This window comes from Ceratosolen solmsi, unplaced genomic scaffold, assembly GCF_000503995.2.
Source record: "Ceratosolen solmsi marchali unplaced genomic scaffold, CerSol_1.0 scaffold14, whole genome shotgun sequence".
Classification (NCBI taxonomy): domain Eukaryota; kingdom Metazoa; phylum Arthropoda; class Insecta; order Hymenoptera; family Agaonidae; genus Ceratosolen; species Ceratosolen solmsi.
Window position 1 is genome coordinate 7,951,899 of NW_011948420.1, and position 24,406 is coordinate 7,976,304.

Genomic DNA, 24,406 nt, shown 5'->3' on the forward strand with positions numbered 1-24,406 from the left:
TGCTCGAAGCTATTACCAATTATTGCTCGACAATTATTTAAAAAATCCGGCATTGTAGAGCGTGACTACGCCGTTGCACGATTAGTCAATTAATCTAGTTGGTATGAATTTGAAAATTTATCGATTCTCCCCATGTATATTTGTAATTTTTTCATAATTATAAATGCCCGTATACGTCATTATAAGAATATGCAATTAGACGAATAATTATCAAATGCACAGGTTAATGGCCAACGAAACGAATTGTCGACAATGGCAAAGGAAATGTAAATTAATTTGAAATATTATCGGAGTAGAGCGGATGATGTTGCTCATGCTCGAAGCATCTCAGGCTCTCCAGTCTCCTTATTTAACAATGCTGTGTAAGAGAGATGGAGATAGATACATAAACAGAGAGAGAGAGAGAGAGAGAGAGAGAGAGAGAGAGAGAGAGTGAGAGGTGGTGAGAGGGGAAGAGGGGGCAGTGGCACAGACGCCGTAAGTATGCATATATGTGCGAGCGGCGCAACCTCTTGATTACCGATAGCTTTGGCAAGTTGGTTGGACGAGGAGGCAGCGTTCCTTACCATTAAAGTTGACGGATTTCGGTGATGAGCTCGATATTCTCGTGGAGCAATTCTTGTTCTGCTGGTTGTAAGCGGCGATGCGCAGCCCCACGGGGCTATTCCTCTTGTTCGACGAGATGGCGCAAACGGGACTGAGCTGTCGCTCGGCAAAGCCGTCGCTGCTGTGTCGCGTCGTCGCCATCGTCGTTCCCGAAGATGCCCTGTCGACCTCCGAATAGCCCTGGCAGGTCTTAATGCCCCGCCCCGAGTTCAGGTAGTTCTCGATCTTGCACTTGTCCCGCAGCCCGTTGGCGAAGCCATTATGGTGGCGCTCCATCGCTAATGGCGATATCGATTGGCTCTTGGGCGGATTACCCTGCGACCCGACGTTCAGCGTCTCGTTAGACCTGCAAGATTAAGTACCGTTTAATGAGCCGGTCTTACATGCCGACGCACCACCAGCTTTCCCGCAATTTTCCTCTCCTGTGGCTGCACGTCCGTAGGTGCCCATACGCGCGCACAGGCGATAAATTACTTTTAAACGAGCTAATGGACTCTCTATCAATAGACAGACTTTGTCCACTTTGTTTCCTTTATCCACGTAATCTCATCTCATCACACACGCGCACGCACGCACACACGAACACACACACACACACACACGAACATTCAAGTATTTTTAGGTTAAATGGAGGAGTTTTTTTCTTTTTACAAGGAAGCAAATCTATAAACAATATTTTTTTATAAAAATAATTCATAATTTCTAACGTTAAAGTTACATTATTAAAGTAAAATTCAACATTAGGAATTGCGAATGTATATCGTGAGTAGGTTATTATCAAACGGGAAGCGTATCGTGTTAACCAAAAAAGATTTTCATATAAATCTGGATATTATCGGCTTATTAGTAGAAAAAATTTGCAAAATAATTTGTAATAAATAAATGGAATAGGTGTTATCAACGACAACGACAACGACAACAACAACGACAACAAAAACAACAATAGCAACAACAATAAAAATAAATAAATATCAATAATAATAATAATAATAAATTAATATGTAATAGTAATAATTAAATATTAAATAAATTTGACTTTAAATACATGTATTTACTACTAAGAACATTCAAACTACATAAATCACTTTAAATTTTGACTTTAACTGATTTTTAATATTATTTGGTTAGATTTTTTTACTAGATTAAAACAAAAACAAAAAAGAGAGAGAGAGAGAGAGAGAGATAGAGAGAGATAGAGAGAGAGAGAAAGAGAGAGAGAGAGAGAGAGAGAGCGTGAGGGAGGTAGAAAAAGAGAAAACAGAAAAACAGAGAACCGTATAGACAAAGGCTTCTAAACGCAATTGTTTATGTTATTGACGACGAATTTGATTGTCATGTAAACGACTTTTAATTTTCTAATTAATTGTCCACGCTAACCGTGACCACAATACGCTATTATTCATTATGAATGGATATTCAGTTCTAATTGGATATTGGTTAGTAGCATTCGAAAGATAATCCGTTTAATTGGAAATTAGCTTTCGGATTATTCGATCATTAATAGAATATTAAGGATTTGGTGCAGTGGCGTTGTATATTGATGTCTCGGCTGCAAAATTTCCTAATTAATTGCACGAAAGGACAAGGCCAATTTATTCCTAGTAGCATCTAGGCCTCGAATCACGGGTCGTCGTACCTGAAACCGGCCGGGCTCGTCTCCCTGGTGATGAGCCTAGCGCCGGGGCTGCTGTCCCTCGATCTGAAGCCCTCGCGTAGCTTGCTGTCGTACCTCGTGATCCCGCTGTAGCCGCTTATGCTGCAAGCTAAGCCCAGGTAGCTTGGCTTCTTCGTCGCCGTTAGCTGCTCCTGCGCATCGCTGTCCGCGTGCTCATTGTCCACCGGCCGCTCCTCCTCCGACGATTTCGTCCCCTCGCCGTTGCACGAGAGGGTCAGGCTATAGAGCGTCTTCTCCGAGGGCGAGCCCGCGTTTGCGAAATCTGCAAAGCCAAGGGGATCGATAAGAGAGAGAGAGAGAGAGAGAGAGAGAGAGAGAGAGAGAGAGATATTTCCTTATTCCCTTAAGCGCAGCGCCACTCACGCACCTGCCACTAGCCGCGAAACGATCGAATTTGCCGCAAATAGGAGTAGGCGGCCAAGCGACTTATTCTTACAGCTCGACTTTCGATATTTCCAAGTCTTTGTGCTTGATTATCAAGCCAATTGGTGGTCGTGAGTGCATCTGAATTATATGAGACGAGAGGTAGCTGATTGTCAAGAGTGACACAAAGACTTTGCATCCACCAACATCGAGGAATCTCAATGATACGTAGAAGTATGTCATGCAAAAGCGCATTGCGGATTTACCGATGGGGTGGGTTGGAGGGAGGGGGGGGGGGTGCCGAGCAACAACGAAATTCAAGGACGAAATTATTACGAAATTACTCGTTTACGCGGAATCTCAATATTTATTTGAGACAAGCCCAAATACGTCTCCTTATTCCTGGAAGCTTTACCAACCATTAGCCGGAGGAGCTTTTATTGGTTGTTTTCATAAAGGGCATTGTGGAGTCGAAGATAGACAGTCCGCGATGTTCCCAGACAACCTAAAAGCCATTATTTTCTTCTTATCTGAAGAAGGTCCAGCGTTGGAGGAATGAAGGGTTCGTACGTATCGCGTGCTCAACTACTCGAAATAACGTTCAAACCGCCCCCTCTAAAAATACGATAAGTCAGCGTAATTGCGCGCCTCGATCGTTGCAATTCCCCTGGAACTTCGGGGGCCGAGTAGATGTTGTGGCTTGGAAGTGAAGTATTTTGAAGGGGAGCAAAAACATAGCAGAGTCGAACAAAATGGCAACCATTAAAATCCATGCACGTGAAAGTAGACGCCCCATCCGCGCGATACGCTGTTCCAGAAACGCCAACTAATCATATCGTCACGATGGCGGACGCGAGTTCCTCGCTCCTTCTTGCCCGGGCTCGTAAAATCGTCCTGACTCCCGGTGCCGCGGCGCCCATTTTAGTCCGTCGTTGAAAAGGCGCCACGATTCAGCTCTTTTTTCCATCGTAAATTCCAGAGGATACCCGGTGCTCACCATCCCCGCTCCTTCCTCCGTAAGAAAAGTAGAAACAATCACACCGAGAATCACGTGGCAGTGCGCTAAGCCCAGCTCCGCGGCGATAGTCCGTTTGCCGGATTTTTCGACGACTGTGCCAAATGAGGCGCGAAGCGGTCGTCGATAAGAGGGAGCGAGACTTATCCGTTGCGTGCGAGCGAGTAGGCGTCACGCGACACGCGATGACGGTGAATCCTCGGCTCGTTCAGGAGATGGACGGCTCTGATTCATCAAGGGATGGGGGATGGGAGAGGGATCGGGGCTTCGAGCATTGGGGGCCAATCGACGAGAATAGCTGGGACGTCTCTTTTCCACTCGCGCGCACCGCTGGCATCGTTGGCAACACGGAGAACGAGAGAGTGGAGGGGAGACAAATGACGCGGAGTAAGGGGAAGGGGAGTGTAAGACGACGACGACGACGACGATGACGATGATGACGACGATGACGACGATGACGAAGATTCCTTTCTGGCCCTCGAAGCTTCTCTGTCCTTCGTCCAGTTTTGCGCGATTCCAACTTATTTTGGGAGATTTGAAAATGCCGAGCCGAGGATTCGACGAGACGACATTTTCACGATAAATGCTGTCCGTATTCGGTCTGCCAGCGATTTCATGCGTGACGCTGTTTTCTAAAACTTCATCGATCCAGTTCTTTACGATTTCATATAAGGAAGCAAGGCCGTCTGTTATTTTCAATAGCCATACAATCCATAATGCACGTCAACACGAGAATACCTTGCCTCTCTTACCATATTTGTAATTACAATAATAACGAGAACTTATTGCCATATCGTAATTGTGTAATTGTATTCTTATACAATCAATAAGATTTCTCTAAAGTCAGATTTTCCCTTCGATATATGTATCTCTATGCATTTAGCCAAAATTCACTGCAAAAGTACAAATTTGTCTTCAAATTTCTTATTGCGTTAGATTTTAAGGGAAGCATTTTTCTGCTGAATGTGTAGAAACGAATTGGAGAACACATGTAAGGAACACGAATGCAAATGAATGAAAATAATTCGCTCGTTCGCGCCTTTGATAAAATGCAAATTTAACGGGACCATTCTGGACATAATCTGGCATTTTAATTACCTTTTCGTAAAGATCAAAGCAATGCCGACATTTTTCCAGCAAAAAATATAGTTATCCCAGACTTTTTCACATTCGCAAGAAAATATAGCGTGTGGATAAGAACAATGTGGATGAAACGATAGGGAATTAATTATATTTAAAAATTGTTGAATTAGTTTGAAAATGATGAAAAAAAGTTACGATAATAATTGGAAAATCATCATAGAATAATCATCTTTATATTATAAAAACCCTCTGGCTATCCAATACTTACTCGTACGTTATAATTTAACGGCAAAGTTATCGTACAATTTAATTTATATTTTCTTCTATCTTTGCAATATTACTACTCATGTTACTTTTTCAATTAAATTATAAATTGTTTTTTCTAAAATATTTCTTTATAAATATAGCATCGTTAATAAAAATAACCTGTTTTATCAAAATATTGATTATCAATCATTCCTAAAATCAATATTAATGATAATAATTCTTGTAGAGTCTCTCTTTTTCTTTAATGATTTCATTGCGGATTCAATTTATACTTTTTATACTAGGCATTGTAGTTCATGCAAAACTCGAGCAATTAAATAATATATTTAACCAACACCATTAAAACAGTTAAATTAATATTAATATATACAATACTACTGCAATGGAATTTGAAATTATTGCACATTTATCAAGTATCTATTAGCATAATAATAATAATAGATTTTTATGTTAATGAAGCCCATATATATATACACATACATAATTATAATAATTTTATTTAACGAAAAGTAATCAAAGAAGCGTTTGAGCGATAATCCTTTACCTTTCTTAATCTTTCTTTTTGCGAGTCAGATTGGTTGAAAATGGACTTCTACAATCTCAATGGTTAACTGTATTGCCGGATAGGAAAGAAAGAAAGAAAAGAATAATAAAAAGCGAACGTTTTCTATTCAACGCCTACTTAGAAAATTTACATCGAGGAGCTCTATGAGGCATTCGAATGTATAACACATTGGAATTTATAACTGAGACAATAATCTTGAGAGGTATTCAGCGAATTTTCTGCCTTTGCATTTTACGTTATAATTACTTTAGTTGTCAGAATTACGTGACGCCATTTGACTTATATTGAACATATAATCCATATAGTTCTGTTGAGTCATTACCATACCGCATTACATGTACTTGAAGTATTACGTACATATATATATATATATATATATATATATATATATACAGCATCATGTTATGCATATTGATAAATAAATAATTTGTTTACATATTAGACAATAATTAATATTATCGATTTAATATTTAACGAGCGTGAAAAATTTTTTTAAATAAATGACTGATAGGAAAAACGCAGTCGTCGACTCGGTTGTAATCAGCAGCAATAGCATAATTGTACTTAGCTATCTCTTACGAGCACATTAAATAATAAAAGGTGATATCTTCTCAATCTATAGATATTAAATCGTGTAATATTGACGCAATTGTTTGAAAATTAATTTAATTTGGCAATTTTTTTTTTTTTTTTGCTTTTTTATCGACGAATTATATTCCAAAATTTTACGCACTAATGAAAATATATTAAAACATGAGATTATTATTTAATAAGCATAAAACATGAAAATATTTATATTACAAAGATCATCGCTTAGTGTGCATTTTTAATGTGCAAATTAAGGAAAAATACCTACTTTACGAACGACGTTTGAAAAAAAAAAAAAAAAAAAAAAAAGCAATTAAAATGTCCAGTTAATGCAAAAATAAGTTCTTATGCTTATTATGATTATGCGCGTGCTTGTAAATTCATGAATATTTAACACACACTCCTACATAAGCAGATAGTTTTATTTACATTTTGATAATGACGCGATAACTCGTCAATACACATAAACATATTTGCGGTTATCTCACAACTAAAATGAATTGTACGTGATTAAATGTTTAAGATAAAATAAATGCAAAGTTGCACTTCAAAATAGAAATATAATGCAAGAGAAAGTGTCTAATTTAAATCGAACGAAACATTTAATAAAATAACACTTTATTAATAATATACGATCGACAGAAACGGCTGTCTTTGACGTCTCTCAACTTTTGTTGTTAGGATTAACAAAACAACCAGTGTCAATCGTTATGGATGCTATAATAATTTCGAGCAATTTGACAATGAACCGTAAATTTGCAATTTACAAGTATGCGAAAAACGAGAAAATGAATTTCCAAATGCGTAAAATTACGATTAACATATCAAAGAAGATTCATGATTATTTATTTTTTTTTTTTTCATGATGAATTAACGCTATTGACGAATGGCGTTGATATATACCGAAGACATATACTTTTATGTAAGATTGGATTAGGAAATTACGAGTACGTAATGCCCTAATAATACGCGGGTAAAATCCATCTACGCGGCCTTAATTCAGCCAACTGTTGATTAAACAATCGTAAAGATGAAGATGAAGTGTAATGGAAGACTGTGAAGACTGTCGAGAGATGCATCATTAGGCACATAAGAATCATTGAATCTAGCTAAATGCAGCAGAATGACATTATCGAATTGCAATATATACGACGATGTTTGGATTCGCTTCTTTGAGCCCTTTTCTGATAGGAAAGGAAACAATTCAAAGGTGCCGAAAGATCATGGACGGCCGCATCGACCTTGGCAAATGATCGCGCGGGACCGCCGAAACCGGTGGGGCGTTCATCCGTCGGCTCAGCTCTCGCATCCCCGCAAGCCTAAAGCGAAGAGACATCAGCGAGAGCGCGCTTCTAGTAATGTGCCAACCTGATCGGTCAGAGACGGATCTCTCGACGTCGAGGCTGCAGCTGCCGATGCTCTCCTGGCTGGTCATGCTCGGGTGGTGCTTGGCCGCGGGCGGCCTCCTCCCGTCCACGGGTTGCTCGGGCAGCTGCTCGGGATCGAGACGCTGGTAATTGAGCGGCTGCACCGCCAGGGAGTGGGGCCGCGATCGTCTGCCGCCGGTCCTCGGGGTGGCCACGGGCCCAGGGTCCTCCCCGCTGGCCCCGGGCCGGCGCTCCTCCGACGAGCCCCGCCGCTCCTCGTGCACGCTGCCCAAGAGAGGATCATTTTGCCAAACGTTAAGACCTCACCGCCACTTCCTCTCTCATCTCCACCACCGCATCTCACCCCTCGCCACCACCATATCCTCGCTCCCATGCACACAACGCGATGCGCGCGAACGCGGCTCACGAACTTCCGTACTTGTTACTTTTCGAAGCGCGAGCCAATGGTCGCGTTGCTGATTATTTGGTGACAAAAGCTGGTAAAACAGGCCTCTCCTGCTCACGAATATTCGCGATAAGAATATTACATTGCCCGTGCTTCATGGAACTCCCCGACGGCGATACCTCCCATCCCACCCTCCCACTTGCCACTTATTCGTTAAAGACGCCTAATATGTCTAATATGTCATTTAGCAGCGCGTCACGATTAATTCCTCAAAATAGGATACTCTTAGTTATATTTAGTATTTGACGGACGAGCAGCGTTTACCAATCGAAGGATCAAATTGCTTATTATAAGGCGCGAGAGAAAATTTGCTTCGATAGCGCGATATATAAATAATCCTACTTATCGTCATTACCTTCATTTGGCCTTCTTTTTCTATGGAAGCGATAATTTACTTAGGAACAAAAAAATAAAAATTTATAATTTAAAATTTACAAATAAGATAAACTATCAGATACGACTATTATATATTGGCTGTCTGCCGATGTAATATTGCATTATTAAATCCATATTGCGCCTTATTACCAGCTTATCTATTCGGTAATTTTTGTTAATACGTAAAGTTATGGAATAATCCATTATACGTCAGATGGATCGAGTTCAATAAAACAAGATTTTTCAAGTAAAGAGTCATAATCTCGCTTATGACACGGGATTATTAATATTGTCTTTCACTTGAATCGATAGTGTCGTTATGAAAATATTTTCTACTTTACTAATTATTTGATACGTCAGCCGTTCATTCGATCTCCAAGTCTTTGTCGTAAAAAATATTTTCATCTTCATAATAATTTTTTCACGAGCGTTAGTTTTATGTTAAAAGCTGTGCTGTTTAGCATGCAATTATACATGAAGTCATTAATGGATGTTCACACATGCTTATCGGATGCGTTGTTGAATTGACAAGAAAAAAAAAAAAAAAAAAAAAAAAAAAAAATCATTAAAAAAAATAATAGAACAACAAAAAGCACCAAGTATTAGCCATTATCCAATCGATAAGTATATTGGTTTTTTTTTTTGCTTTTTTAAATGAAAAAAAGTACACAACATTCTCAGGTAAGAAAAAAATGTCAAATTATTTATCATTAATGAGAGATCATAATTATTAAATTATAATTGACTATTTATTATACTAAATATTGTAGCGTTTCAGGCTTAAAAGTCAGCCGTTTAATTATTAATAACATAAGGTTGAGTGTGTCAATGAGAGAAAGTGATAATTTAATTGATTTCTTAATTATGTACACGGTGTACTACTACTATCATATATATATAAAAAAAAAAAAACGTTATCTACTATTGCATCGTTAAATCAATAATACACCGATGCATAAAATTACGTTTATCGGTGCAAACGCAATACATTTAAGAATTATCAACAACAAATTTCAAAAGTCTTAATTTCGTTCTCGTATTGTCGGGCGAAAGTGTAAATTTTGTCTGTAGTTAGCAGGGCAAAATAATGAAAAGGTTAGTAAATATTATGTCAAGTAATGGTTAGCACGCACTATAAAAATAAAAATAAACGGAATAATTCGATCCGTACGAAAATAACGTGGTCCCTTGCTATCGCCGAGCCTCGTTATTCCAAACCTTTTAATTTTGCTTTTGCATTGACGTGGAATTCAGTGCACTTTAACGGCACGTATGTAATATAAGCGAAAACACTTATCAAAGCCTTTTAATAGACTAAACGAGCCGCATCTAATATTAATAGCACATTAATCAACATAAATGGCGCTTTTAACTTCGACTTCTTTCGTCTACATAAAATACTTTCATCGGCGGTAAATTTAAATTTATATGCCGACATAAATCATCGGTCTTATTCGCCAAATTAACATTCAAACACCTATCCATGTGTATTTGAGTTTAGTTTTGTGGATAAAACGAAAAAAAAAAAAAAAAAAAGTTTCTTATCTATTTTCTTCTTTTTGACGTGTTATATTATCAATTACCTCATTTATTAGGAATAAAAATGCAGTGCTATTGTGGTTCGCTAATGTGCGAATCGAGGTAAATACGATTGGGCACGTGCACGAAAGCATTTTCTCTTGTCCTAAGCATACAACGGTAATATATTTAATAACCTTGCTTGCGCGCGTTTGTGCGCGTGCGTGTGCGTATGTTGGTGCGTTGTGTAGCGTTAGAATTAAAAATAAACGTGCACGATGAGACTGTTAATATCTCCGTGCTGCTTAATTATACATAACCACATAGAATGTACTAATCCCTAACCAAAGCCGAACGAGATGGTCTTCTTGGATAACTTTATCGAGTAAAACTCTGGAGCTCAATATCGCAATCCAATGAATTATTGGGCAAAAGTATAGAGCTATTATGTATTATGTTCGATAATGTTAGTAAATAGGGAACATTGTGATTGTTATGTCGTTTTGATAACTCAATGATGAGCTCACGTTGACTTATATTATATTTTTCAAAGTTAGGATGATGCCTATAAATTAGGAAGCTTATATTGTAATTGAAAGAGTTGCAAACTATAAAAAATATTGTGAGATTAATAACATTGAAAAATATGTAAACGAAAATGCTTCAAATACGAAGGAGCAATTTTGAAATGAAAATGTCCAAAGAAAGGAATTCCATATTTTTTTCAAATCAACGAATGAATGGAAATAATTTTTTTAATTGAAAGTAACTTTTGCTTATTCACTGACAATCCGGTGTTTGTGTGCACGTTTTTATACGTATGAAGATTAATACGCCTTTATACGCAAGATTCATAATGCGAGTACTTCATTGCATATTTTTGGTATATACATACATACATATATATATATATATATATATATATATATATATATATATATATATATATACACTAGAACAACAAAAATCTCATTTTACACTATACTTTTAAACAGACATTTCTTTTCCCGGAAGATTCACTATTACAATGTTTGTGAAAATAATCTAAACCTTTTCAATATTAGCACAAACGACAATATTTTTAGTTGTCATTGAGAACTTTTTTCTCCTATCGGAGACTTAAAATTTCATTGCATATGCCACATTGTCAGTCTCTATGTACGTGTACGTGCCCGAGTGAGCAGGCACGAATGCATTTTTTCATTTAAACTGTTCGTGTTCGTCATGCATTGCATGTTGGATAATAATCCGTCATTGTAGTTGAAGTCGATCTGCCGAAATGATTTACAAGTGTGGATTAACAAATGATGTAAATCATCATTAAGAATTCAATAAGTTCTTTGCTGTGGCATATTAACGTAATATCGCCAATACTTCAAACTACGTACTATTTAATTAAAAAAAAAATCAAAAAAAAAAAGAAAAAGAAAATAAAAAAAAAAAGAAAGAAAGAAAGTAAAAAAGACTCGATAAATTATAAAGTTCTGTATCGGACGAAAATTAGATTAATTAAAATTTTTTTAAACATTCCAATAGTTATAATCCACGTCATCAAGAATAGATATAATGTTTATAGATTTGTAGCCTTAACGATCTTTCGATGCAAATTTTTTTTTTTTTACATAAATGTCAAATGTTTGAAGCACGCGAAATGCAAGATGTGTATTAGGAGGGGGGAGGGGGGGGGAGGAAACAACAATAATCAAGTAACTAAATATTTCGAGAAATCATTGCGATAATAACGTTAAAAGTGGTCATTTAATTAGTATCAATCAAATATTTAATATATATTCAGATTACATGAGAATAAAAACGAAGTTACGGATGCTGCGTTCTAATTTAATCGAAATTATAAAGTATAATGAAATTTTATTATAATTAACTGTATGTTAAACATAAAGTAAGCGTAAAAACGTTTCAAACAGGAAAATATTAAGATTTGTTCAATTAGTTGTTTTGCTTCATGCACAATAAAGTAAATTGGTTATTTTCAAATTACAATATGCTTGTATCGGGAGTTAATCTCTTGGCTAACAAATAGCACTTGAGTACTAATTCATACGAAACTCAGACTCATAAGTGACGCATAAAAATGCAATAACAAAACGAGTCGTACAAAAACGATTAACCGTGATAAATGAAAAACAAACGTCCATCCACTCGCACACCAAACGGCACTCCACTCCCACACAACTCCGCCTCTCTCCAAGCTCAAAAAGCTCAAAGCCATATCCGATGCTGTTATTAACGTCGGGTAAACAATCCAGCCAATAAAAAGGATAAATACAAAAGCACGAGCGCGGAGCAGGCCGAGATAGCTGGATCAACTCAAATCTTCTCGGCTCCGCGCATCAATCGGCAAAAACAGCCCCCATCGGGCGCACAAATTCACACGCGCACAAGGGGGTACCTGCGTCGCCAGTGCTTCCAAAGCGTGAACTTGGACAACCTCTTGGCGGCGGCGCTGGCGGGGCGCCGATTCACCGTGTAAGTGCCGCTCTCAATTTTTAGCGGCATCGTCGGGCTGCGTCACAGAAAAGCGACTGTTGCTCGCGACCGCGAGAACGTAACGAGGAAGAGCTACTGAAGGAATTGACGGCGATGGCGGTGGCGGTGATGGCGGTGGTGGCGATGTTGACAGGAGCGGCCTCGGCGGCGGTAGCGTCGATTACTGTTGCTGATGCTGCTGATGCTGCTGCTGCTGCTGCTGCTGCTGCTACCGATGATGATGATGATTCTGCTACTACCTATGGTTGCGGACGTAGAGGGGCCAAGAGGCTGAAAGGCCTATAAATGTACTCGCGATTAATGCGATCGAACGATCGATGCGCTTTGCGGGCCTTTCTTTAGCGAGCGTATCGCATCCCTCCAGTCGACCGCTCCCCTCTGCCTTATTATCGCGCGCGCGAGCCTCCCAGAATCTCTCTCGAGACCGATGATATCCGCCTCCTCGTCGAAGCTATTCACGTGTGCTGCTCTATCGAGTTCGGCCACCACGAGCTCTGCAATGCAAATCACAGGTAAGCTCTTCGAGCTCGTTTCTCCGACTGCTCGATTTGCGAATGTTCCATTGCAACGAAAGGGGCTGCTGCGCCAAATTACGATTGGCCCGCTGAATCTTGGCTCGTGCGCCTGTATGCGGATCTCTCGTTGCACTGCGGAACATCCGTTATCCTCGCCACGACTTCTTGGCCAACTCACCAAATTACTCGCCCTATCCACTACAAAACTACCCGTTAAAACTTTTTTTCTATTCTACATTCTATTTCAATTAAACGTCCATCTTCTCGTCTACGTTCGGTTCGATCAGTGACAGTGGATGGGTGGGATTCGAAGGGCTTACTTAAAGGGCTTAATAGAGAGTGGGGGCTCCTTATCTCATGAAAAAAAAAAAGAAAGTTTTTTTTCATTACCGGGCGAGACAATATCGACTTTCAGAGTCGCGCGAGTGTCCTAATGAAACTGACAATGGGCGGAGCCGTCCGGACCAGATGGTAGAGCGCGAGTGGTATAGAGAGTGGTAAGCGCGAGAGGCATTCATCGACTATGGACGACGTCGACAAGGTAATAGTGCTGAGCCTAACGCTCGCGTAAAACTGTCCACGGTCGGCGCGACGCCCCGACACTTTGCCTCGCCGAGTCGAGCGTCGCTTATTTCGAGAACATCGTGCTTACCTCCCCCCCTTCGGCTTTCCCCCGCCTTGTCACGCCATCCCCGAGAAGCTAGCGCCCATGCTAATGACGCGATAATTGCGATTATACCCCCTCTCCCCCATCCCTCCCCACCCCCCCACCCCACCGAGATGGACCGAGTCTGGCAGGGTCCCCGGATTTTCATCTCCATCAGCCGAGTTCCAAGCCCAGCGTTGGGACAGCTTGGCGATGCTTTAGCGGCCCAATGGACGGGAGAAAAGTCCTATGGGCGGATGGGATAACGCGAGGCGCGGTATCGGCCTCCTCGGCCGACATGGTTGATCGCAAGTACTGTAACATCGATGGGAAATGCGATAGATTGTTTCATAACGGCCCGCGGCACTTCCTTTTTTCTGTTCCCAGGCATTATTCGATGACTCGGCTTTCTCATGCTACGGACCTCCTCTCTCCAATTGTTTTATTCTGTTGCTGTTAGATCCTACGGCCTCGTCCCCGCTCTTGCTGCCGATGTCGAATCGTCGTCGAGCGAATTTTCTCCGTCGTTCCGCTAGTTGAGCGAGCTAATGCATTAACTGTTAAGTAATACTAATAAGCCAATGACAGGTGTTTTCTTATAAAGAGATTCAATCGAGCCGCTTGGAAAGCATTTGGATATTTCGAACGAGGCTACGGAATGGGGCAGTTGAGATTGTTCGAGCACGAGTTTCGCACAAATATCTTGTGCGTTGAAATTGAAAGGATGGGAGATACTTATCCTTTGACGATTCTCGCAATGTCGCTTCCGTCCCTACTTACTTGCGGCTTCGTCATGCTAATGTTGACTAAAATTCTTGGCTCGTTTCACCGATTCAACGGTGTATTTGGTTGTATTTGGTGTTTCGAGGCACCGTGGCATCAGTATCGTTCGCACAATATTATCTCACCATCCAGTTGAAATGTTTTGAATTGTTTTCAATCGCTATGCTCGCTTTATCAAGTGCACATGTGCGTGTATTATTACGCTCCGCCGGCTGCCTCGAACGTTCATGGAAATGTCTCCGTAAAAACGACGTGTTATAGTGACGAGAGTGACGGAAAGCCAGATAATTCATAGGGGACGGCTAAGCCCTTGGCCGATAAGTAAAATCGCCGTATCACTTTCGCCTCGAGCAGAGACGGTTAAAAAGCCACGCTCTCGCGAGCCTGGAAGCACTTTGCGTCTGCGTCAATTAAGCCGCGTGTCGAAAGAGTCGAAATTCCGGAGAGGAGAAGCGCGCTCGAGAATAGATGGAAAAAAAAAAATAAAAAAAAAATAAAGTAACGAAGGTACTACATCCCATGCCGGAAGCTGGGCAAGATACCTTCTTAATGATTTATGGCTAATACATTAGGCCCGCGGGTGGCCATAAGGCGCATTAAAAATTTCATCAAAATACCACGAGGGTGTTTATAAATTTATTTCTTTCGTTTACTTAGCCGTTACGCCCTGGCGTGGAATAAAAAACAAAAACAAAATTCTGTCCCGCTGACTATTTTTATCCAGCGTGTGATCAGCCGACCACCAATTAGACTCGTCATTCGAAGAAATGAATATTTTGTGTCCGATTCTGTGTGACAGAAGTTGATCAGAAATCCGACGCTTAGTACTTACAATGCAAGAAGCCTATATTTAAACACAAAAGTTTTTATGATAAAAAAAACAGTACTTGTAATGAAATAAGACAGTACTTATACTGTTCACAGTAACGGCAGATTTAGCATGTTATAAATAACCGATGTAAATAGGTGTTAAAATTTAACAAAAAACAACGCTTTCTTTTGTGACGATGGTAGCAATAATAGTTTAAATTCCGTATTGCGAGAATATATCTCTCGAGAAATCCAAACATAAAAAATAAAAATGTAAAGTGTGCTTCGGAAATGTGATCTTGGCTGCATACCACAAGCGAAAATGATAAAAACGAATAATAAAATGAGACTGCCATTCGGAGCTTTTAAATTTCTTTTGAAGAAGAAGAAGAAGAAGAAGAAGAAGAAGAAGAAGACGATGAAGAAGACGATAAAGAAGACGATGAAGAAGGGGGAAAAAATGATGAAGAAGGAGAAGAATAGTCGAATATCTGACGGTTTAAAGATACCGAAATTGCGGAATTACCAAATGCTCGCGAGACACGGAGACACGATAGAATAAAGTTGTCTGGGAATGCAGATAATGGCGCAACGCCTACTGTCTATTATTTTACTCGTCGTCCCAATGTTCATATTAAGCGCAATTATGACGTTTCAATCGAGATCGAAAGGATGATGATATTATAACGAGCGCGGGACAAAATTATTCGAAAAAATAAAGATTCTTGCGGAGAAGCGAGTTGGCCGTGCAGGTGGTTCTTCGTTATACATTTTTTCCTATGCAAATCATCCGATCCACGACCATAGGCATGTTACACTATACAATCATATCACTTACACCTATACAATAATATTCCATCGTATATATTTTCCTTTCAACTTAACTTTCAAACAAATGCGATAAACGACTTGATTCATTACGTACGATCGATGCTTAGTGTCGCGAAGAGAATGTCAAGCTTCTTCTGTTTTTCTGGATTAAGCCTAAGCGGATGATTTAATAGCGGTGCAATTACTATATGGAATTGGAGCTGCGTTAAACATTAGATTTTTATTCAGTTACTTTTTTAAATACAACACTCGTAAATGCACTTCTGCACGCGCGAAATGATAAATGAAAGCACTAACAGATTTGCCAACAGATTTGCCAACAGATATGAAAGAAAGCTATTGATAAACGATAAGGCACGAATGGTATTTCATTACAATTCCAATAATCTATAGACTAATTGATGGTATAGAATTATTATTCTAACAATATATATCAAATGTTTATCGAATATCATTACAATTGGCAATTTTATGATCGAAAGGCGTGCAAATATCGAGCAGGAACGATTAATCGCTAATGTCTCGATTATTGATTTCGACTCTCTCGATGCTATGTCAAAGGTATAAAATTATTGTCGATGCAGCCGCAACGATATTTTGTAAATGTAAATTATACGCCAGATAAGATTGCAAAATACTCATGAAAGAATAAAATCAACATGTCTCTTATAAGCCTCGTGACCGCCGTCCACAAAGTTATTGTAGAATCTGATATCTGCATTTAATACCAAATCGACATTGTAGAAAATTACCGTACACAACACATGACAAACAATAATAATAATATTACCATTAAAGGGTTAAAACTGAATTATTATCTAATATGGACTGGTCGAAATGTGCCAATTGTATATTAATTAAATTGAGATATTAATTTGAAATAATTTTGCAATTTATCGACACATTAAAGTTAATGGAACTCTAATTAGCACGATTATTTATGCCGTTAAACGATGCCGATTCATTAGAGCAACTAAATCTCGAAACGAGAGTAACAAGCGATTAATTAATTATACCTGGCTACCCGTTCATACTGGTTTTAATGTTGACATGTATCAACATAATGGAGCACCAAGGCAGTATCAAGGCTGCCTATGCGACGAGTTGTACGTATAAACATTAAGAGTAGCTTGCTTGTACATATTTTTCTGTTATCAAACAATCGATTAAGAAAGAAAATAGTTAGAGAAGTAAGCCATTATTTTATAATCGCCGTAATCGAAAGTTTTGGTAACGGTTCAATATATATATTGAATTTAATGTAATATGCTTTTAGAATTTCGACAAGCCAATGGCGAATATTCGAAATAAACGATAACTCTCGTCGGCAACATTTAATCTTCAGCCCTGGACAATCCAATAACTTTGCCGTATCGAAGGCCAACACGGGGACGGACGGCCACTAAGCGGTGCATTTCCATCCAAGTCGTGTGATAAAAGTGCACGCACACTAATAAAATTAGCCGATAGAGCAATGGAAGCGACAACAAAATTATTTAGCGAAAACCGAAAAAAATTACGTTAAAAATGTAGCGCGCATAGCGAGATTTATTCAGTTGCGTCTCGGCGCTCCGAGTGTTACGTATTTAAAACCGGATTTTCAATTGGCGTGCAATGCAATGCGGTAGTGGTCGTCGTCGGTCCTGTTGCGCACCGCTGCTACTCACGTCGCGATGAGTCCCGGATAAGAGGGGACAGACGGTGGGAATGGAACGGAGACTGGAGCAGGAGGTGGTGGTAGAGGAGGAGGATCGACTAGACGGCGGGAAAGAAAAGCGCGGCTCGTCGACTCTCTTCTTCTCGATGGCGCACAATCGAGCCACGTCACGACGGATTTATTTATTTACATGGATTGAGAGGCAGCGCTCTCGGGTGGGCCCCTGGAACTTTCATTCGGGAGGAGCTTTAAAATAGTCTCTGTGCCCTTGCTTTTCACAAATATCCGTCTTATTTTACGGATGAGCTTACCGGCTCCCCATCCAAAGATATCCCATTTTGTTTATCGACGAAATTCCAGCGGCTCCCCACTCTCCAACACCCGAGTCATCATTCGCTCAATGACGTCATTGATCACCCATGTTATTCTATATATCTCATTCATCCCTTTAAAAAACGAGCTTACGTTTTGAATGATTTTTTTCCCTTTTATCTTTAGGATTCATAGCGGATAAATCTTCGTCAGACTATATGGATAAAAAAGCATACGCTCGCGAAAGCTGCAATTTTTTAATGGATAAATTGTTACTTTTAACATTTGACGATCATTTTTCTTTAATGCTGACAATTTAAGCTAGCAATTTTTAATTAGGACTTTCATAGTTGAAAATATACTGACCAATAATAATTTAACACCTTTACCAAGCCCCGCCTCCCCCACCACCCAACCCTATCAATTTTATTTTAATTGATGAATCATCAATTTTCGTAATCCTTCGCTTTCAATCACAATAGAATAAACCTTTAATAATTATTTTTTACGCTATTATCCAAGATTATTGTGAAATCATCTTAAACTGTGATTTTATACATTAAAATTAATCTGCGCTAATTATAAGTTGTGAGTGACATTTATATTTAACTTGCTGAGATTAATAAAGCATTTAAAGAAAAAACATAATTATATGCCAATGAATCACGAATGTAAAAACAATTATGCGTTGAAAATTGAAATGCATATAATGCACGTATTAACTTACTTTATAACTTACTTTATGGAAATCTTAAATTAAAATCTGCTTACTTTCACGTAAAGATATATTTTCTAACAATTTTTCATTTTTTACAAAAACTTTACTTGTCTGTTGATATTATCTATAGACATAATGGATATTAATTATTGTTTGTAATGTCGATAAGAGCTTTCGTAGGCAGAATTTTCACTCATGGAATTGCATGCAAAAATCTTTAAAATTAAAATCCCTATAAATTTGACAAAGATAACATAAAATTACTCTCAATGCTGAAATAGATATAACAATTGATGAAACGATGTTTTAATATTGTTGGTCAATAGTTTTTTTTCATCTTTACAGTAATTAAGTATTATTTAAAATTACCACACACATATATGATTATATATTGAAATTGTTTTAAGTGAAAAAAAAAACGAAGCTTAACATTCTCAAGATCTCTCATTATTTCAATCCGCTAATAAATTTATAATTAATGTTTTTTTTCCATGTTATATTTAAAATTTTTTAACCACATATATTCGATCTATCATCTTCTTTATGATATCAGTATATCGTTATTTATAAGATTAATTTCCAAAGTTCGATTAACTTATGTCTGTTTTTTTTAAGTGAAGTTTTTCTCTTTTTCATTTCATTATTTCTTTTAAAGTGGAGGAAAAAATACAAATACGTTTAATCTACAAAACGGACGAAAGGAGAAATCTTTTGTATAATTTCCATACGTCATTTTCGTTAATTAACAGTTAATGGCAGTCAGATTGTCGAAAAGAAAAAGAAATAAAAAGAAGAAAAAAACGAAATCTCTTCTATACCAATTAAAAGTTGTCAACGCCCTAAGTTAATTATCAGCGATGCAATCATATCATGGTGAATTGACAAGTTGGCTAGATATATCTATACATATATATATATATATATATATATATAGAAAGAGAGAAAGAGAGAGAGAGAGAGAGAAGTGCTCCATATTAACCTGTACGCGTCGACGTGGATGAGGAACGAAATAATACGAGTTGGACGGTAGTTGAACAGTGATTTCCGTGGCCATCGAACGATGATTATCATTGAACACACGCAATGGGGATTCTTCCTCAGTGTGCCGATGATGTGCAGTTGTGCGGAAATGCTTCATCCGGGGTCATCTTCGAACCACAGCCATTATTACTTTCGACCGCGAAGAAGATGAAGAAGGACAAGAAGAGCACACACGAGAACGAAGAGAGTAGTGTTGCAGTAGTCTCTCGAGCGAGTTAAGTCACTAAGCACGCGCGCGCGCGCGCGCGCGAGAGAGAGAGAGAGAGAGACGGTGCGAGACGGGGAGAGGGAGTGGCAGAAAAGCGCGTTCTTTTGCCGACGAACGTACCGTTATAACTTCAAAACCCATTGGACACTCACTCTGGACATTCTTGTTTCTCGTGAAATCATTATTCCGAGTAGGAGTACATTATATCGGCACTTGCCCGATGTATTTTCCAGTATCAACTTTTTTAACCAAAATATTTGCATATTTTATATATCTGCATGTCGTAAAGTTGACATTGTCTCGATGCTTTTTTCTCTCTTAAGTTTATACTTGCTCATATTAAATTATTATAAATGAATAGTACAAGTCGAGAAATAATGTTATTGAATAAGCGCAGTCTGATTAAAAAATTTTTTTTTAAACTTGATAAAATTACGAACATTTATCATTCGATGTTCATTTTTGTGAAAAAAAAGGAAAATGAAAAAAGAAAAAAAAAAAGAAAAAAGAGAAAAAAAGATTCTTACAAGTCATGTGGATAAAATTTTTACAATAAATTTGAGAAGTATTTTTTTAGCAATTCCTTTGATGTTTGTAAAATGAAAAATTTCGTAGCAAAATTGGCCTTAACGCGATTAAAAAAAAAAAAATACATATTTATCATCGCTTTGATCACTGACAAATTCCTTCTTTATTTTACTATAAGCTCACGACAATACAATATCTTCCATCAGTTTCCAAGCAACAGACAATCGTGTAAATAATCGCCTCTTCGCAGATAAAATATATTTGTTAAATCGATAGAGATAAACACATTACGGTTTGAACACTTTTTTCCCCTTCTTTTTCTTTTTTTTTTTTATTTTTCACAAAAGCAAGGAGAAATTACAAATTGATTTGGATTAATGTGCAAGTTTTTGTGAAAAATATAGGCAATGCGTGGCACAAAGCTTAGTGTATTTAAATGCTCGTCGTCAACGGCCTGAGGTAAGTGACACCGGGTGAACTCCCAGATTTCTATATATAATCCCAAATAAAATACCGTGACATTTGAACTGTGCTCTCTGTCGTCTCGCTACCTCACTCCTCTCACTCACACTCAGACTCTCGCTCTTTTCTTTTCTTTTCGCTCTTTTTACACGTTCTTTTCGAGCAACGATGTTACAACAGTGAATCGTCGAACAGTGTACCGACGCAACTTTTTTTATACTCTGTTGTCGCATTTAAAATAAAATTACAAATATCTATAATTCATCATCTACGAGTAGATTGACGAAAAAAAAAAAAAAAAAAAAAAAAAAAAAAAAAAAAAAAAAAAAAAAATAAAAACATTATTCATCTTTTAGTAATGCTATAAAGGAGTATGGAATTTATTTTTTGAGTAGAGATATCATTTTGTACGTAGAAGATAATATATTTACGTAAATCTTGACGATCTTAACAAATGCCGACGCTTATTGTGAAATATTACAGTTTAACCATTTTTAACCCACATTTACGTATTCAAAAGTGCATAGATTTGTTTTATATATTTAATATATATTTCGTGGTATATGTGATATGTGATATCTGACTGCCTGCGTCATTATCTCCATTTCGATTGAAAAGCAAATTTACAATTAAAATTAATAGTTTTCAAAAGTACTTATGTTTATTATACTTAATAGACATATCTATCTTTTTCAAAACCGAAAAAATATAGCGGCATAAACATATTTTTACATCAATATTTATAAATTGTACTAATTTATTAAGAAAAGAAAAAAAAAAACATGTCCTTGCATAAATATTATAAGAATATACGATCAAATTTTGTTTAATTTAATATGCATTAATCAAAGTCATTAGAGTGTCAATTGGTTGTCAGATATCAAATCAATTCAGAGATAAATACAGGGATAATTTATAAATGATTAATTATATAATACAAAAAAGCTTTGCGGACGTTGTTATCTAGATTATAGAAGTAATTTAATTTGCAAGTGTATATTTAAATGTAATGAGTGTCATCATTATGTTATAGATCGTGTATTATAAATTCTTAGAGTATTATAATTAAGTAGAAAATAGTTTAATAGTTGTATAGTTTAATACTATACAGTTATTCATACGACATATCACTTCGGATACACAAATAGTTGTTTAAACGTAAAATTATGAACAATTACTTTTTTATAATAAAACTTTTAAAACATATTTATATTTTTACTGAAAAAAAATAAGTACGTGACCTTGTCTCGTTCATTCTCATTCTCTCTCTCTCTCTCTCTCTCTCTCTTTCTCTATCTATATATATATATATATATATATATATATATATATATATATATATATATATATATATATATATATACATACATACACATAAATAGGTATATACATGTTTATATATACAAATAAAAAGTTCTGTATACATACAAACAGTTCTTTATATTCTGTAATTTAATAAGCAAAACTACGTTTAAGAAAATATTTAAATATCCATGTACAAATAATAAAAATTTTACCTTAAATGTAACACAACAGACGAAAAATTAAATCAAAAGCATTGTACATTTGTATAGAATAAATAGCTCTTAATCTGTTTTTACAACTTCAAATATTGACTTTTGTCCCGCACAAATACAAATAGTCACGAGCATTTATAACAAGTTTATTAGGTTAAGAGTACTAACCTCAAATAATATCAATCATCCTGTAAAACATTATATATCAAGCAAAATACTTTACATACGTTTATTTATATCGGTCGTGTGTCATATACATGATCATATACACCAATTGGTAAAAATACTTTTACAATAACGGAAAGAAAAATCAATGATTGTCTGAAATTAATAAAAAATTTTTCTTAAATTAAGAGATATCCACAATAACAAACAATCGGTCGAAATTTATGCTGAAAATTAACGTTTATTTCTTTTTGCTCGCTTACTAAAGTACGAGCATAATCTATTGGACTAATTTCGGAAAAGATTTTAAAACGCTACGGGTTAAACAAATTGTCTACCGCCGGCCCGCGCACCCTTCCGACGCCACGGGCTATTCTCTATGACGTACACGATGAGAATTATGTCCTTGTGGAGTCTACGGCCAACGACACAAACGTCACGAAAAATTGCAGGGACGTAAGTTGCGAGAATATTTGACTTTTTGACGCAAAGATCGGCTCTACGTATTCAGAATTCGATTTTCAATTTTCAATGTGTTAGACTATAATAACGAAGAGGATCGTCACGTGATAGCAGAAATATTTCATCGTTGTCATTGCGCCGTAAGTGGAGGTATTTTTTGAAGATGAATCTCATTAGATGGAATTTTTACATAAACCGGAAATGATATTTTTGCCATTCGTAAAACGAAATCAATATAATTTTATTCCTGATAAAATCAAACATCCTAAGTATGCATTTCAATTAATTAATAGCAATGTCCATTAGCTGCACAATAGAGGAAAATCTTTTCATTACGAATAATAGTTCACTTATGTAATTTTCTTATATTATAGAGTTTTTCCAATAGTGACAGATCGTATAAAAATGTTAAAATATACAGTTCCTAAAATCATTACGATAAAATAAATCTCTAATAAAAAATTATTAAATATATATCCATTATGAATTTGTGTAGATCCCGAACAAAATGAAAATGTTTAAACATTAAAACCAATTAAACCTATTATAAATTACAAAATTTTCGGTTGCATTTAAATATCCTGGTTCGCAGAAAACATTAAATTAAATTGAATTTATTTAACAAAATTAAATTGTATAACGTAGTCATAAAAATAGTATTATTATGAAAGTGAAACTTTTTATAGAAAAAAACTTTAAACAGTCGAGTATGATAATTTAGTTTGTTATTAGTTAAATAAATTGATGTGTCATATCATTATTAGTACGCTTATCCATACCGTTTTATAAAATCAATTATACTTTCTCATTTAATGAATTTAATGCTCGAAGGTATACGATAATAGACATATGACAATGACAACTATATTCTAATATTAAGTTCATTCCTCTTTTAATTTACCATTGAACATGTCAGACTTTGTATGGTACATCATGAAATTATCAATATATTTATTATATTTGTAAGACGTATTATAGTAAATTAAATCTATAGAGGATATAATTCATTAATGTTTAAGCGTTTTCGATCTAATAAAGTAAAAAATTTTTCATTTTTCAATATATATATCTATACGTCCGTAGTAATGAACGTTAAAGATTAATATATATTTATTAATAATTAAGATATGGGGATGAAAATATTTATTGAAAACACGTTTAGTTACAGTATTGCCGAAATTACCTCGAAAATTAATAGTTCGCTCATTGAATTTGTAAACTTAGATAATGCAGTTGTTATATTATCAGTAATTCTTCATTCCTATGGATCTAAATATAGGCCAGAGATTTTTGTACTCTACCGGCTCAAATGCCGTTCTACGGTACGTTACGCTAAGCAAGTAATAGTACTTTAA

At 36.7% G+C, this 24,406-nt stretch overlaps 1 protein-coding gene across 1 annotated transcript in view; it reads right to left on the reverse strand.

Moving 5' to 3' along the window:
- Positions 1-24,406, reverse strand: part of LOC105361190 (uncharacterized) — a 56,930-nt gene that overhangs the window by 3,057 nt on the left and 29,467 nt on the right. The window contains exons 6-8 of the mRNA XM_011498300.1: positions 7,531-7,814; positions 2,243-2,543; positions 567-952 (exon numbers count right to left, since the gene is read on the reverse strand). Coding sequence (XP_011496602.1) covers positions 567-952; positions 2,243-2,543; positions 7,531-7,814 — 971 coding nt within the window. The remainder of the gene's footprint in view (positions 1-566; positions 953-2,242; positions 2,544-7,530; positions 7,815-24,406) is intronic.